Raw genomic sequence first — 14,977 nt, 5'->3', positions numbered from 1 at the left:
GTTGGATATATGAATTCGGAGTTTCAGGAAGCAGCTCAAATTGGAGTTATAACTTTGACAGTTATCAGCATATCAGTATTGTTTGGCATTGTGATGAGACTGTTTCGAGAGTAACTGCAGATACAAAGAGAAGGACTGAGGCCCAGGTCGCTCTAAGGTTAGAGACTGGGAAGATAAGAGACATTCAGCCAAAGAGGCTGAGTAGGAGCAGCTACCAAAGAGGAGGCAACAAAGAAATTCTAATTCCTAGAAGTCAAATAAAAAAAAAAGCTATCTCCAGGAAGAAGGAATCCAACTGCATCTAAAGCTATAATAGATCCAGTAAGATGAGAACTTAGAACTTCAAATTGAAATCAGCAATGGAAAGGTCATTAATGACCTTGACAAGAATTGCTTGGTAAACTTTTGGTTAAAAAGAACATGATTTAAAAACTAGAACCACTGATAATAGACAATTCTTTTAAGGAATTTTGTTGTGAAGGATAGAAAAAATTGGAAATTAGCTAGAATAATTTGAGAGGGTCAAAAAAGTGTTTTGGTTGTTTTTAAGCAGAGATATTAAAACATGTTTCTATGTGGTAGGAACTAAGGAAATATCTGTGGTGACGAAGGTATGAAATAGCTGCCGAGATCTGGTCCCCACAACTTAAGCTACACTCTATGTAAAGTGTAGTGCTATTGGTATAACCAGAAACTGACCACCATGAATACAATGTTTGAAGGTGAAATGGACCCAGAAATCCAGCTTAAGGCAGTAAAAACTTACATACTTTGAAATATTGTAATTTTAAAAAATCATTTAATTTATAGTTGATAGATACCTGCTACAAATATAGTTGCCCAACATTTAGCATTGTGCTAAAACAGGGGATGCAGGAGTGAACCAGATGGACATCTAGGGATAGCAGAATGCTGGCTAGGGTTTCACTTCATGTATGTGATAAATGATTGTAAGCATTAGAGAGTGGTTTACCGGTAATACCCCTTATGACAGTTCCCTTCGACCAGGTGCAAAACATTCTTCAAACTATCTTTCATTGTATACTAAATTGAGCTGCTCATGTGGTGTAAGTCTTGGCTAAACATAGGTTTATATTTTTCTGCCAGACTTAGATATTCAAAGACATCTGAAAGAAATAGTGAAGGCAGTGATATGTATTTCCAAAGCATACTATAAAAAGGAGATTGGACTAGTGGGCCAATCTCTCAGATCCATGTCTGAAAATAGACTTCTGATTTCATAAGGTTTGAATGTGGTTTTGTTTAAGGGAAGCTGGATTTTGTAAAAATAAAAAGTGACTCTGAGTGCTATCATAACACTCTCTGTATATGTGGTGATAAGCACAGGGGTTATACTTTAAAGAGTAAGGTTAGATGAGGAGGAAAACTTGGAAAAGCAGATAGAATTTTATCATTTATTTTTCAATGAGTGGCTTAACTGTACTGATTTTTTTAACCCCTTTTCATTGTGCATCCCATTAATCAATAGTAAATCAAAGATCAGTCTCCCAAAGATCTAGTTTTATAAACCATTTAGGAAATTATAAAAATTTATAATTTGATGAAGCTACAGTAAGTCAGACAATTGATAGGAACAACCTACGAAAGCTTTAAAATGATTCATTTATGCATTTGAAGATTGAAATACTGCTAGATTTGGTTTGACTTGTCAGAAACACCATTTTATGATTAGAATGTGAAGACTTAATGTGATAAAGAATGAATTTACTTAAATATCATTTGGTGATTTGCAAAGTGATCTATAAACTCTCTTCCTTCCTCTTCCCTCAATAAATAGAAGCACGTTTATCACTGCTTTTTACCTACGTGACTTCCTCTTTGTGATTTCAGTTAACCCAAGTGTAAAATAGCAGGAGAATCAAACAGGACAACCTCCTGTATTCTCTGGACTGTATTACATGTATTACAAGTGTAAAAGTGCTATCCAATAGGACTTTCTATGATGAAACCATTCTCTAATTTGCACTGCCCATTTATGGTTGTTACTGGCTGCAAGTCATATTGTGCACTTGAAATGTGTCTAGTACAATGGAGAAGCTGAGTTTTTAATTTATTTAATTTTGTATTTTTTTTTACACAAAACTCTCTTTGTCTCTCTTATTTAGGTGCATGTAGACTATTTTATTTATATGTAAGGTTTATTAAATGACCTAAAAAATAATTTGCTTTGTTTTCTTCTTTAGCTTGCTTTTGGAAATACTGTGTCTAAAGTGTTCTCTCTGGATGCAAAAGAGACAAGACCATTAGAAAAAGATATATATCTACTCACTCTACATCTTAAAGATTGTAGCTGTTTCAAGCAGAAAGAGACTGCGGTATTTATCCTGCATATCTTTTTTCTCACCTTGCTAGCTTATTACTAAGTGGGTTATAATGCGCTTACGACTTATGTTGCAAATAATGAAAAATCCATTGCACTTCTGAATGGCATGGGACTATCAAAATGGTTTTGTAGAGCTAATCTACTCACTCTACATCTTAAAGATTGTAGCTGTTTCAAGCAGAAAGAGACTGTGGTATTTATCCTGCATATCTTTTTTCTCACCTTGCTAGCTTATTACTAAGTGGGTTATAATGCGCTTACGACTTATGTTGCAAGTAATGAAAAATCCATTGCACTTCTGAATGGCATGGGACTATCAAAATGGTTTTGTAGAGCTAAAGTTGAATATCCTGTATCTATTGTATGCTTTCCATATATTCGTTGTCTACATATTTTTGTCTTGTGATCACTATGCTGTTGAACTATCAATTAAAATACCTTAAAAAACATCTTGGAGAGTTAAATTATATTGTCTTAATTTATGTGAGAAATTTACGTTGTTGTTCTTTCTTTTTTTTATGATTGTGCTGGCCACTATCTCTTTTTTGTTAATTTGGACAATTACCATTGAGACTACTACAACAAATAAACACATCACTAAAATGCAGAAATATATCATTTATTGGACTCTGGGTGAAAGTAGTACTAGGTATCTCAGAGATAGAATGTTAAGAAAACTTTCTTACAGAACAATTTGCCTTTAGGTTTCTTAATTCTCATATCTGCATTGTCCACAACATCAGAAACGATTTGTGACTCTCAGAATGCTGTTTCACGTCTATACATCAAACTGCTCTTGCTTACATCTTAACAAACCTATTTAATCAGTCCAAAGCTGAGAGTTCAACCTCTACTTTGTCTGCCACCTGTGCTGGTACAGATATATTGCCAAAGTTTATAATTAAACAATATAAATGACTAGACTAGCATGCGATAGCTGAGTACACGAGCCTACACACATTTCCTTACTTTACAATATGGGGATAGACAGTGGGGATGCAGTTTTGTTTATATAATATTAATTGTGTGGTGCTTAAAGATAAAGCTGTCTCATAAGATAGAAAAACAATACTGATGAAACTATAAAAAATATATAAAATAGACCAAGTTGAGCAATATGACTGTAGTGCTACATATATACTTGCTTAGGAACCACTCAAATGTATATAAATATATATTAGCAGCACAGTAATGTCTGAAGATGTTCCCATATTTACAACAGTTGTGAACACAAACATAATATTACATAAAGATGAAAACTTCTGCTTTTTTCATCTCGTGTTTATTAACTTTGGAAAATGAAGGAAATGGTTAATGGACTTCTGTGGACAGCACCCAAGGACGTGTTCACTTGGTGAACTTGCAAACGAGTTAGCCAAGAAATGTCAAGGATTGCAAACAATCCTTGGCAATGCTTGAAGTCGTGAGAACACTTTCTTGGGATGTTCCCAGGAGACACAATATAGATAACCAAGTGCTTCAGAAGGGAGGCAACGGCCTTCTGCTCTTGAGAATAGTATAGCAGAATTTATGCATTAATGCTTATCTTGAATGCACTAGCTTGCTAAATGTAATAAAAGCTGTAACAGCGGCTGGGTCGGTGCTATTTGCCTGAGAGAACAGTAGCCCCCTGCTCTTCACCTGCATCTCGTCTGCGGCGTCTTCCTTCGCGTCTCCGATCATTTTAATCAACAGGAAAAGTTGAACAATATTCAAGCATCTTGAACCTTTAGGTGTAAGAGGTCACGTCATTCAAAAAACTTTTGATACTCCTTTCTTTTAGAGGATTCCATGATATTATTTTAAAAAATAATTTGCTTTAAGAAATTTAATTCACTAAAGTTATGTGAAGATTAAAGGTACAATTTGCAGACTTTTTGCAGCATAAGTACATTTTAAGATGATGTAGTCAGGAATTAATGTCCTCTCATAAAAAGTTGGTTATGTAATTAACACCAGAACTCAAATCTATATTCATGTATTCATTTGCTCTATGAAGTTCCAGAAAGGAACAAAGAGTACAAAAAGTCGTGTATTATTTTGATATTAAATGAAAAAGTCCCTTCCAGTTGGTGACTTCCCAATGAGATATAGTTGGATTTAGTAATTTACAGTGCATTGTACAAATAAATGAGATGACTTGTCATTCTTAACAGAAATTGTCTTAATTTACTGCTATGTTAAAAGAATATCTTATTTTGGGCCGGCCCGGTGGCGCAATGGATAGTGCACCGCTTGGGAGCGTGGAGGCGCTCCCACTGAGGGTTCGGATTTCATGTGGAGACCGGTTCCCGCTCACTGGCTGCGTGAGGTGCGGGCGCAGCACTGAGGGTTGCGATCCCGTTGCCGGTCCCCGGTACGGGCGCGACACTGAGGGTTGCGATCCCGTTACTGGTCAGTAAAAAAAAGACAAAAAAGGAAAAAAAAAAAAAAAGAATATCTTATTTAAACTAGCATATTGCTGACTTATTTTATACTCTCTATAAAGTATGGTAAAAATTAAAATTGAAGTAAAACAATTATAAAAAAAAGAATATCTTATTTAAACTAGCATATTGCTGACTTATTTTATACTCTCTATAAAGTATGGTAAAAATTAAAATTGAAGTAAAACAATTATAAGTGGAGAAAACATTTTTCTTTTTTTCTTCATGGAAGTTTTGTATATATATATTATTAGACAAATACATTACACATTACAGTAGAGCAGAAATCAATATATCATGACCTCTTATTTAGTTAAATTGTGTGCCTAATTTTGAATAAAAAATATGTAGTCTAATTTTGAATTAAAAAAATAATGTAGAAATTCAGTTTGTTTCATCCAACTTTAAATCTTTACCATGAGAAATTTTTAGGTTAAAGTAGTAAAAATACCTTTTGTCAAAGCACAAAGTAGAACCAGTTGGATTGGAAGCGTACAAATAGCCAAATGGGAGAGAGAGGCAAGAAAGAGCTTCCGAGGGATAGGAAACATTTCTACAGTTCATCAGAAGGTTGGGGGAAGGAGGACAAGAGACAACATGACTCCTTAAATAATTTCTTCAAACTGTGAGCCTGTGGGATATTTACTTGGGTACCACTGCTAGCTTTCTAATACAAGTTTATGCAAACCAGAGTTGGTTAGCTTTCTCAAAATTCATTTCTCTTTGCTATAGCCCTCTACCACAATTAAAAGAAACACTCATTTCCTGTTTTTTCCTAAACTTAAATTTGAAGATTTTTGGCAATTTGAAAAATTCCCAGAAAAACTAAGAATCTATATACAAAACTACAATATATTCTAAGAACACATGTTCATTTCTTTTACCTCTTTTCAGATCTTTTAAACTGGGTCTCTAAAAAGCACATGGATAACTAAAAACTTAGTCTTTTATAAAGGTCAACTATTTAGTTCAACTCTTTTCTCATGCATTTTTGTCATGACATTTCTTTCAGTTTATTTTATTCTTTGGATTGTACATTAGTCAATTTTCAGTTAAGATAAGCAACTACCCATTTCTCTCCTCTTCTTTTAATATGAAAATACCTTCTCATAACATTCTTTCTTTTTATGCTAAAATAAGCCTTTGATATACTGGCCCAAATTTTTTTCCTCCCATGTATCAGTGATTACTAGAGTGGTTTAAAGAAGCAGAGTTTTTTTAGATGCTTTATAAACTTCAGCTAAGTAACTTATGCTGAATCTCTGGTCCACAGAATACATTATTTTTGTGTTTGAAAACAAATCCAATGCACAATGGGCTTATGTGCTAAGCTACAGTAACATCACAGTTATTGCTGAGAACCCAGATTTCCAGAATATCAAACTTATGCTTTGATAAATCAATTAAAAAAATCTGAATCATTTTGAAGAAATTATCCTTAAAAACATTATGTTCTTCAATGCCTTATTAAACACAGTATATGAAACAGATTAAACAGTTTCTTAGATGAGTCAATAACATCAAAAACATTGCTTACTCGTACTATGCTGAAATGTACTGTGCTAAAATGATGTCTACTTAGGTGGCCCCAGACTGCTTTGGTGGTTTACCACTTGGTGATTCCTTACCTTCCCCCCTACTTTCATCTGTTATTTCTGTGTGTACTTGTTCCCCTATTAATGAACCACTGCTGTTCTTAATTAACTACCAGTTAAAATTTAGAGAAGTGTACAGTTATTAGTGGCAAGAGACATCCAAACTTGATAAATGAGATATACCCTTCACTTCTATAATTCTAAGTCAGTATAATCACTGGGACTGTGTTTCATTTAGTTGAATTTGACTGAAATTTGAATATGATAAGAGAAGCCTAATTTCATAATTATTATTCAACAGGCTCACAGACAAAGGAGAAGAGATGAGTAAAAGTACTTAAGAGAAAATATACAGCATTGCCTTTCCTTATTCCCCGATAATGAACAAACAGGTTGTATCTAAATTTTACAGAAGCAAATCCATTTTTTTTGTTATTATTCATTAATTGCAAAAAATGTGAATGGTAAATGCATATAGAAGGCATTTCAATGTATTATGCTTTTTAGTTGTTACTTTTAAAAAGTAAGTTGAGGGGGCAAGTAATCATTCCTAAATAATTGAAATATATTTAAAAAAATATACATACATTGAGATGATGTGCACAATTTAATTGAGGTTGTAACAATACTGTGATGTGAAAGACTGAAGTTCAAGTTTTGGAAAGAATTTGCAGAAGGTCAGTTCCTTAAAAGTTTAATCATTAAAGAGTGTGAAGAACTTCACTGAAGCATCTTCTGTATTTCTGTGACATTTCACCCAAGGAAGTTGCATCTGCAGAAATGAAAATTGAAATTGTTAAAGCTAATGAGAACTTTGTAAGTCATGTGGAAATCCATCAATTTTAATTGAGAAAAGCTAAACTTCTAATTACATGATATTTTATTATAGCATTTATTTACACGGCATATTTTTATTTTGAAGACAATAATGCAAAATGATAATTTCAGATCAAGACACATTAAAAAGAGCAGTTTTAATTTATGTTAGGTGCCTGTGCTCAATTTTTAATAAAAATTACAAAATGTCTCTGTCACAACTCCTTTCTTCATGTATCTACTATATTCTATTTCTCTTGTTTTCAGTCTTGGTCCAAAGGATGTTGCTATGATAAATGAAAGAAAGATGAAGAAAAGCCAACTACCGCTTTGTTTGTTGTTATGGTAACACATTGAAAATTGTTGTATATTTTGCTCATGTTAAAAGAACCTAATCATATAATGGCATTTAAACATAATATTCCAATAGTGGCAGGCTGTTTACTTCAGTTGGTAGAGTGTGGTGCTGATTACCACCAAGGTCTGGGGTTTGAGCCCTGTACCAGCCAGCTGCCAAAAAAACAAAACAAAATAAAACAAAACAACCCCCCCATTCCTGCTGTATTTGAGAACTGTATTAATTTACTTGAATGATGATGTGTCAATATTGCTCTTAAACAAAAAGTGTCAGTACAGTATAGGATATGTGCCTCACTTTATTAAAAGAAAACTCAATGCATGCGGCAGCACAGTTGTCCTATTTCTAATTTCATCAAATAGGCATCCCGATTTCAATGGCAGAGACTTAAAACTTGCTAATTGCATTTAGAGAAGCTATGAAACTGTAGACAAAATGCCACTTTGAATTTGAGTTTCTTAGAGTTAAAGCCTATTAAAAACTCAAAACTTTGGGTTTTGAAGAAGAAATCAGGTAAATATCAGAGTATCTTCCTTTCTAAAACACATATCAGGGAAGAGATTAGCTTTTGGTGTGGAAACTAGGTAGCACACAGCAGCTGTGTCTAGACTTGACCTCAAACCAAGCAAAACTTCCACGATTAGGTACCAGTTTCACTTTTAGTGTGAAGACTTAAAGTGAAACCAGAAGGTTGAAATCCCACAAATAAACCTGCTCCACAAGTGAATACATCAACCCCCACAGAAGTGAAACAGATTTTCATGAAGTTCAAGATTCTGGTTCTGTTTGTTTTAGAAATGTATGACCAATTAAATTAGCATTTGACAATGACAGCTTAAAGTGAAACCAGAAGGTTGAAATCCCACAAATAAACCTGCTCCACAAGTGAATACATCGACCCCCACAGAAGTGAAACAAATTTTCATGAAGTTCAAGATTCTGGTTCTGTTTGTTTTAGAAATGTATGACCAATTAAATTAGCATTTGACAATGACAATTTAGCACTAAAAAGACCTTACAGGTCATTAGAGAATTCTGGCCTAGAAGTCTGAAGACCTGGCTGGGTCCTAGATTTTCCTTTGCCCAAGTGTCTGTAAAATTTCGGCCAAATCAATTTCCTCTCATAGTCTCAGTTTTCAGAATTGTTTAAAAAAATGGGATTAGAATAAATGAAACTTTATCGTCTTGAATCTCTAACTGCTTAGCTGTGTGACTGTGAACATTATTTGATGACTGAAGTTATCTATTAAATGATGCACATATTACATCCTCTGTTTAATTCAAAGGGATACTGTAATGGGAGAAAAATATATCAAAAATAACTTTGAAAATTTAAATGCAAATTAGAATATATGGTTATTTTGTGGCTGTTGTTATTTATGAACTACAGAAGTGAAACTTCACATGAGGTTTTAATTAATAAAAACCTCATGAGAAAGTAAAAAATTCAGAAAATACTGGTATAGTAGTGGAAAATAATGAATTGAAACATAACAGTTGAACAGGTGAACCCACAATGACTGATAACAGGGAAAGAGAAAACATATAAGTTCTTTTCTAAACCTATTTTTTTGTGATATTACTATCTTGAGATTTTAATAATAAAGACAGTGATTTTTAAGATGCCCAGCAAAGTCTGTTAAGAGAGAAGGACACTGTATACTAGTTTGGATTTCACCCAACAGTGATTCAGGAAACATTATATTAATTCAACTCTTCACAGTTTAGCAGCCATCTGGAGTTTCTATGGTCTAAGACTTCATGTGAAAATTCATATGAAAATGAGTTTCCTGTATAATTTGTTTATCATAACCTGTTTTGGTTGAATTCAGAAATGTTAAAATAGGTGGTAATCCAGGGTGACAAATGTACAAATTAGCTAGTTCCTACTTGAATTCAATGTGGCAATTTCTAACAACCTGAAGAGTGACCATACTTGGTATATGTCTAGATAAGAAGAAAGAAAGTTCAGCCTTCAGTGTTTTGAAGATGGTGCTGTACAAAAGGCAGTGTTCTTGACAGTATTCAGTAAGTCTTACTGTATTTATGGGGATTCAGCAACTACAGAACTTTATAGATCAACAACTCCATGGAGAACAAAATTTATTTTAGCTATGTCATTCTGAGAATGAGAGTTGAGGTAAAATGTTGACTCCCCATTGTGGCTTCAGAACATTGAGAGGGAGGAAAATAGGGCGATTTAAATTAAAAGAGGATCAGGGCTAATGTGATGCTTCTGGGACCTCTACATTTGGTCAGAGGATCATCTTGAGAGAAGAAAGCAGAATTCTCTCTTCTCTAGCCTGAAATTGTTATAGCAATAACAGGTTGTCTTACCTGTTTGAGAGGAAGGATGCACCTTCTATAAGCCCTATTGGGAGAAAATATATTGCCTAGATCTCATATTCAAGAAACATTTAGTGTTTAAAACATAATATGCATGATTAAATATAGAGTTTAACATATAAACTCAGGATTTAAGCTTTCTGGATTTTAATTCTATCTGTATTACTTACTATCTATGTGGCAATGTGAGTTAATGTATGTAAACCTTCCACTTATTTGTATAATAATAGTAATACGAATGATCACTGAGTGCAGTATTTAACACGTCGGGCACTATTTCAACTGCTTTATATGTATAATTCATTTAATCCTCAGGACAGTGCTATGTGAAAGAAATTATTATACTAATTTTATGGAGGAGGGTTTCAGGGTCCCACAGCTAACCAATAGGTGACCTGAGATTTGAACCCATAAAGCCTGATCTCCCTGGTTGGCACCCTTATACCTTATACCATGCTGATTCTCAAGACATTGGAGATAGTAATAATACTGCTTTATGGAACAGGATGAATAAATGAAGCAGGCATGTAGAGCACAAAATACAGGGACTAGCACTGAGTAAATTTTCAGAACTATAATATAAACTGTTATCACTTGTGTGTATTGTGTGTTTAATATCCTAAGACCACTACAAACATCTAATTTAATCTTTGCAATACCACTATGTTATTATTTAAATGTACAAGATGTAGAAAAAAATAAGATATCTTGACAGAAACAAGATAATGAATGAGTGACAGGATGTGGATAAGACGTTTTGATTCCATGCCCAATAAATTTTCTCCTTCATCAATCTCTTTCCTGTGTTCCATCTTATCATAATTCCAGTAATGTATTTATTGGCAACAAAACGTTGTGTTTCACTGGAATGTGTCTTCTTCATAACAAAGGGATTGCTACACATCTATGTGTATTTATAAAGGTGATCTATTTTGTTAATTAGAATTTAACCCTTGTTTGCATTCAGTATTCAACAATTACATAGGAGTCTGTGAAAATAGCCAAATAATGATTTTTTTTAGGGTGAAACAGATTAAGGCATTCTTTTGCTTTTTAAATGCCATTTGAATTATTTACATTAATGTAGTACTAAATGAATACAGAAATGTTTGGAGAAGTGAATTTATAAGCCAAGAAATCAAAGGGGCGATTTATAAGCAAAGATGGATCCATTAGTCCATGGCGAAATGTTAATCAAATGCCTGCACATATTGTTACTTATTCAAATTGCACTCACAGTTGGAATCAATTAGCCTCTGGAATTTGAAAGCCGGTTTCTACCAATCCGATCGATGGGGATACCAAGCCGCTTTTTTGGATGATCTACTACTTTCCTGAAACAAACCAAGGAGAACATTTTTAAGCTAAAGTGCAAGTCATCAGTCATTACTTTTGCTCTTTTATTTCATGCAGATCTGGCAGCTTTCTTCAGGAGTCAGAATAAACATAATAGTTACCATTCACCAACACCCACTATGTGCCAGACATTATCTCATATTCTCAATATTTGAAATATGTAATAGTACTACTACCTCCATTTTACATATGAGGAAACTGAGGCATAGAGAAGTTAACTTATCCAAATTCAAACAGACCACATAAAAAGCCGGGTCTTATCAGCACACTAATGTACTAAGTGCTTTAGTTTGGGTAAATCCCTTCCCAGCTTCAGATCTTATTCATGGGCACCGTGTTAATGCTGTGTATACAAGAATGATAAAAATAGACATGGAAACCGATGTGGTGCTTACCCTCAAATGATGTTAGTGGAATAGGACTATGTTATATTTTTCACCTAATTCAACCTTCTTTTCTGCTAATTCACATCTATCTTCCTTTCTAGATTGGCTCTTGGTTTTTGTTATCCGCATTGATTATGCATATGATCTTGTAAAACTTTGTCTCAAAATATATATATATATATTTTTCCTTTTTGTCTTTTTTCGTGACTGGCAACGGATCGCAACCCTCAGTGTCGCGCCCGCACTGGGCCGGGCCGGGCCGGGACCGGCAACGGGATCGCAACCCTCGGTGTTGCTCCCGTACCTCGCTCAGCCAGCGAGCGGCTGGTCTGCACGTGGGATCCAAACCCTCCATGGGAGCGCCGCTGCGCTTCCCAAGCAGCTCACTGTAGCAGTGCGCCACTGGCCAGCCCTCAAAAAATATTTAATGCTTATTCTTACCCTATCCACACTCCTGCCTCCCTTATTCAGATTTCTAGAAACATACCTTCTTAAGTGATGTCTATTGTTTGCACTTCTGGATTTCTTGATAACAAATTGACTACGTATTTTTCAACTTGATAATCAAATGGGAAATATATTATTTGTAAAATTAGCATAAAATTCTTGGTCAAGAGTCATAAGAAGCTATGCATATCAGTTATGCTTTAAGCCTTTTAATGAAATTATAAATATTGGCTGTTGAAAGAAAAAAGTCTCCTTTACATTTTTCATGTTCTGTATTTACATAAGTAAATTAATAGACTCTTATTTAAGCAGTTATCCTCCTTGTGGTATTTGGAATAATGGCTTCCTAAAGATGTTCATTTTGTAATCCTCAGAATCTGTAAATATATTACTTAGCAAAAATGATTTTGCAGATAAAATGAAGGTAAGGACTTTGAGGTGGGAAGATTATCCTGATTATCTGGATGGGCCCAATCTAGTTACTGGAGTCCTTAAAAATAGATAATGACTGAAGAAGTGTGGATCAGAGAAGAACAGCAATCTGAGAAAGACTTAACCCACCATTGCTGGCTTTGAAGATGGAGGAAAGAATCATGAATCAAGGAATGCTGTGGCCTCTCGAAGTTATTGAAAAAAAAATGGGGACCTTGTTTCTACAACCATAAGAAATTGAATTCTGCCAACAATTCAAATGAGCAGGAGATGAATTTTTCCCTAGAGACTCCAGGAAGGAACACTGCCTGCTGACATCTTGACTTCCTCTGTATCCAGCTGGCAGACAAGGCAAAAGAGAGCACAGAGCAACGGGCAGGAGGAATCTTAGAGGCCAACCATTGGCTAGAAGTCAATCATATGGCTCTACCTCATTGCAAAGGAGACTCGGGAACATTGTCTACAACAATCTATGGTGCATGTTGAGGATATGTCGAACTCTTACCTACTGAATTGTAGGAGAATAAATGTGTGTTTTTTAAGCCAATACATTTGTTGTAACTTATTATGATAGCAATAAAAAACGAGTATACTTCTCCATGTAATTTAGAGCTTCTAAGTGTAATGTGGTTAATAACAGAAAATAATAAATCGATGTGATTTTCTTCTTTTAACGCCTACATTCCTTTACTGATCATTCCACCATTATAACTTCAGGGAAGGGGTAAGGCAGAAGCACCTCAGAACAGAGAACACTCAGGGGTGATGTCAGACAAAAAAAAAAAAAAAAAAAGAGGAAGGGAAAAACCACCCCCTTCCAGGTGTTTAAAGGACTTGTGAAAAGAGGAAGGAAATGGCAGCTGGGAAAGGAGTCATAGGACACATGTCCTGACTCTTCAAAGCTCCTTTAAGAATAGATGTTGTCATGAAAAAATAACCCTTCTACTTTTTAAAAGAGAAGTATGAAGGTCAGGAAAATCATTATAAATTAAATCAGAACATTTATTGGTCCCTACTACTAACTTAATTTTTCAAAAGTGAAGGTAAAATAAATAAAAAGAGCATTTTCCTTTCTTGCTTTGCTAAAGTTGATATTTCCCTGCTCGAGCAAATGAGAGGTAGTTGCGGTATGGTAGACAGCAAAATAAACTCTTTTTCCTTCCTTTCTTCCCTCTTTCTCCATTCTCTTCTCATCTTTTCCCCAGATTTGATCCAAAAAAGTATTAGGAACAAGAGATAGATGATTTGGGTTCTATTTGATTCTTTTACTTGCTGATAGTGTGATTCTCTGCAAGTGTGTTATTTTAAGGGTCTCTCTCATTTTTTTTTTTTTGATAAAATTCAGATAGTACCTGCTGTGCCTGTCTGCTAGAACTGCTTATTAGTTGAACACATATTTTTAAAGTAATATGTGATTGTTTATGTACGGTCATATCTGTTCTCTGCACTGGTGATACACTGGTGAATAAGACATGTTACCTCTCAGAGTTCACATTTTACATTAAAAAGAACTAATAAGAAAATACATGTGAAAACATTTTACACATTTTAACTGATACTATTCTTTCTCACCAGACCAGTCCAGTGGTCTTCAAACAATTTATGGCTTACTATCTCTACAAATAAAAGCTTTATAAAAAAGAGCATTATCTAAAAAGATAAATGAAGAATTGTCCCAGTAAAAGGGACAATCCCCACCATCTCCATATATAATGGCCTCTGAGGGGGCTTCCAGGAACACTTAAGGTTCTTCAGAGCGGAAATGAAAACTACTGGTCAATTGGATAAAATAGAGACATAGGTTGTACATGGTTTTATTCTCGCCATAGATCCATAATTACTTTGATTCATCTTATCAAATTTGGGATTAGCTGCAAATACTCACAGTTATGTTGAAATTGAATAAGAAAAAGAAATGAAATGAATATATATATGTAAATTCCATTTAGTGTATATAATTTTTAGAAATAATACAAAAATGAAAATAATTATTTTCGTAAAGCACATAAACAAAAACCATAACAGCTCAGTGAGTTAAATAATTTTTATATAATCTATATCTACTCAGAAGTAAAATAGCAAGCTAGCTATTTTAACATTTTGGCTAATTTGAAATATACATAATAGTACTACACTCCATAACACATGCACTTAGAGGAATACACAGTATGTAAAAAATAACAGTAGATAAAGAAATATTCTTAAAGCCAAAAAGGGAAAGCTGTAATTTCTGGCTATCTAGTCCCTCTTGTGACAAAATAATGGTATGACATGGCTTATATTATATATATGCATTTAAAACAATACAGCTTTTACATTCTAAAATATTCTGTAAGTAGTTTAAGGATATAGATATCTATCAAACTAATATATAGAGAATTATTAGATTGTTTATTTAAAATACAACTTTAACCTTTACACTAAAATATAGACTTCCTATGCCAAATGGGATTTTCTCTATTATTGATATT

At 34.1% G+C, this 14,977-nt stretch overlaps 1 protein-coding gene across 1 annotated transcript in view; it reads right to left on the bottom strand.

Moving 5' to 3' along the window:
• Positions 1–7,048: 7,048 nt before the first annotated feature.
• OSTN (osteocrin) overlaps positions 7,049–14,977 on the bottom strand; it is a 23,426-nt gene continuing 15,497 nt past the window's right edge. The window contains exons 3-4 of the mRNA XM_008563165.1: positions 11,123–11,219; positions 7,049–7,137 (exon numbers count right to left, since the gene is read on the bottom strand). Coding sequence (XP_008561387.1) covers positions 11,135–11,219 — 85 coding nt within the window. The 3' untranslated portion in view covers positions 7,049–7,137; positions 11,123–11,134. The remainder of the gene's footprint in view (positions 7,138–11,122; positions 11,220–14,977) is intronic.

The sequence above is a fragment of the Galeopterus variegatus genome, unplaced genomic scaffold, assembly GCF_000696425.1.
Source record: "Galeopterus variegatus unplaced genomic scaffold, G_variegatus-3.0.2 Scaffold12734, whole genome shotgun sequence".
In the NCBI taxonomy this organism is placed as follows: Eukaryota; Metazoa; Chordata; class Mammalia; order Dermoptera; family Cynocephalidae; genus Galeopterus; species Galeopterus variegatus.
The sequence above is the reverse complement of the archived record's forward strand: the minus strand, read 5'-3'. Positions and strand labels throughout refer to the sequence as shown.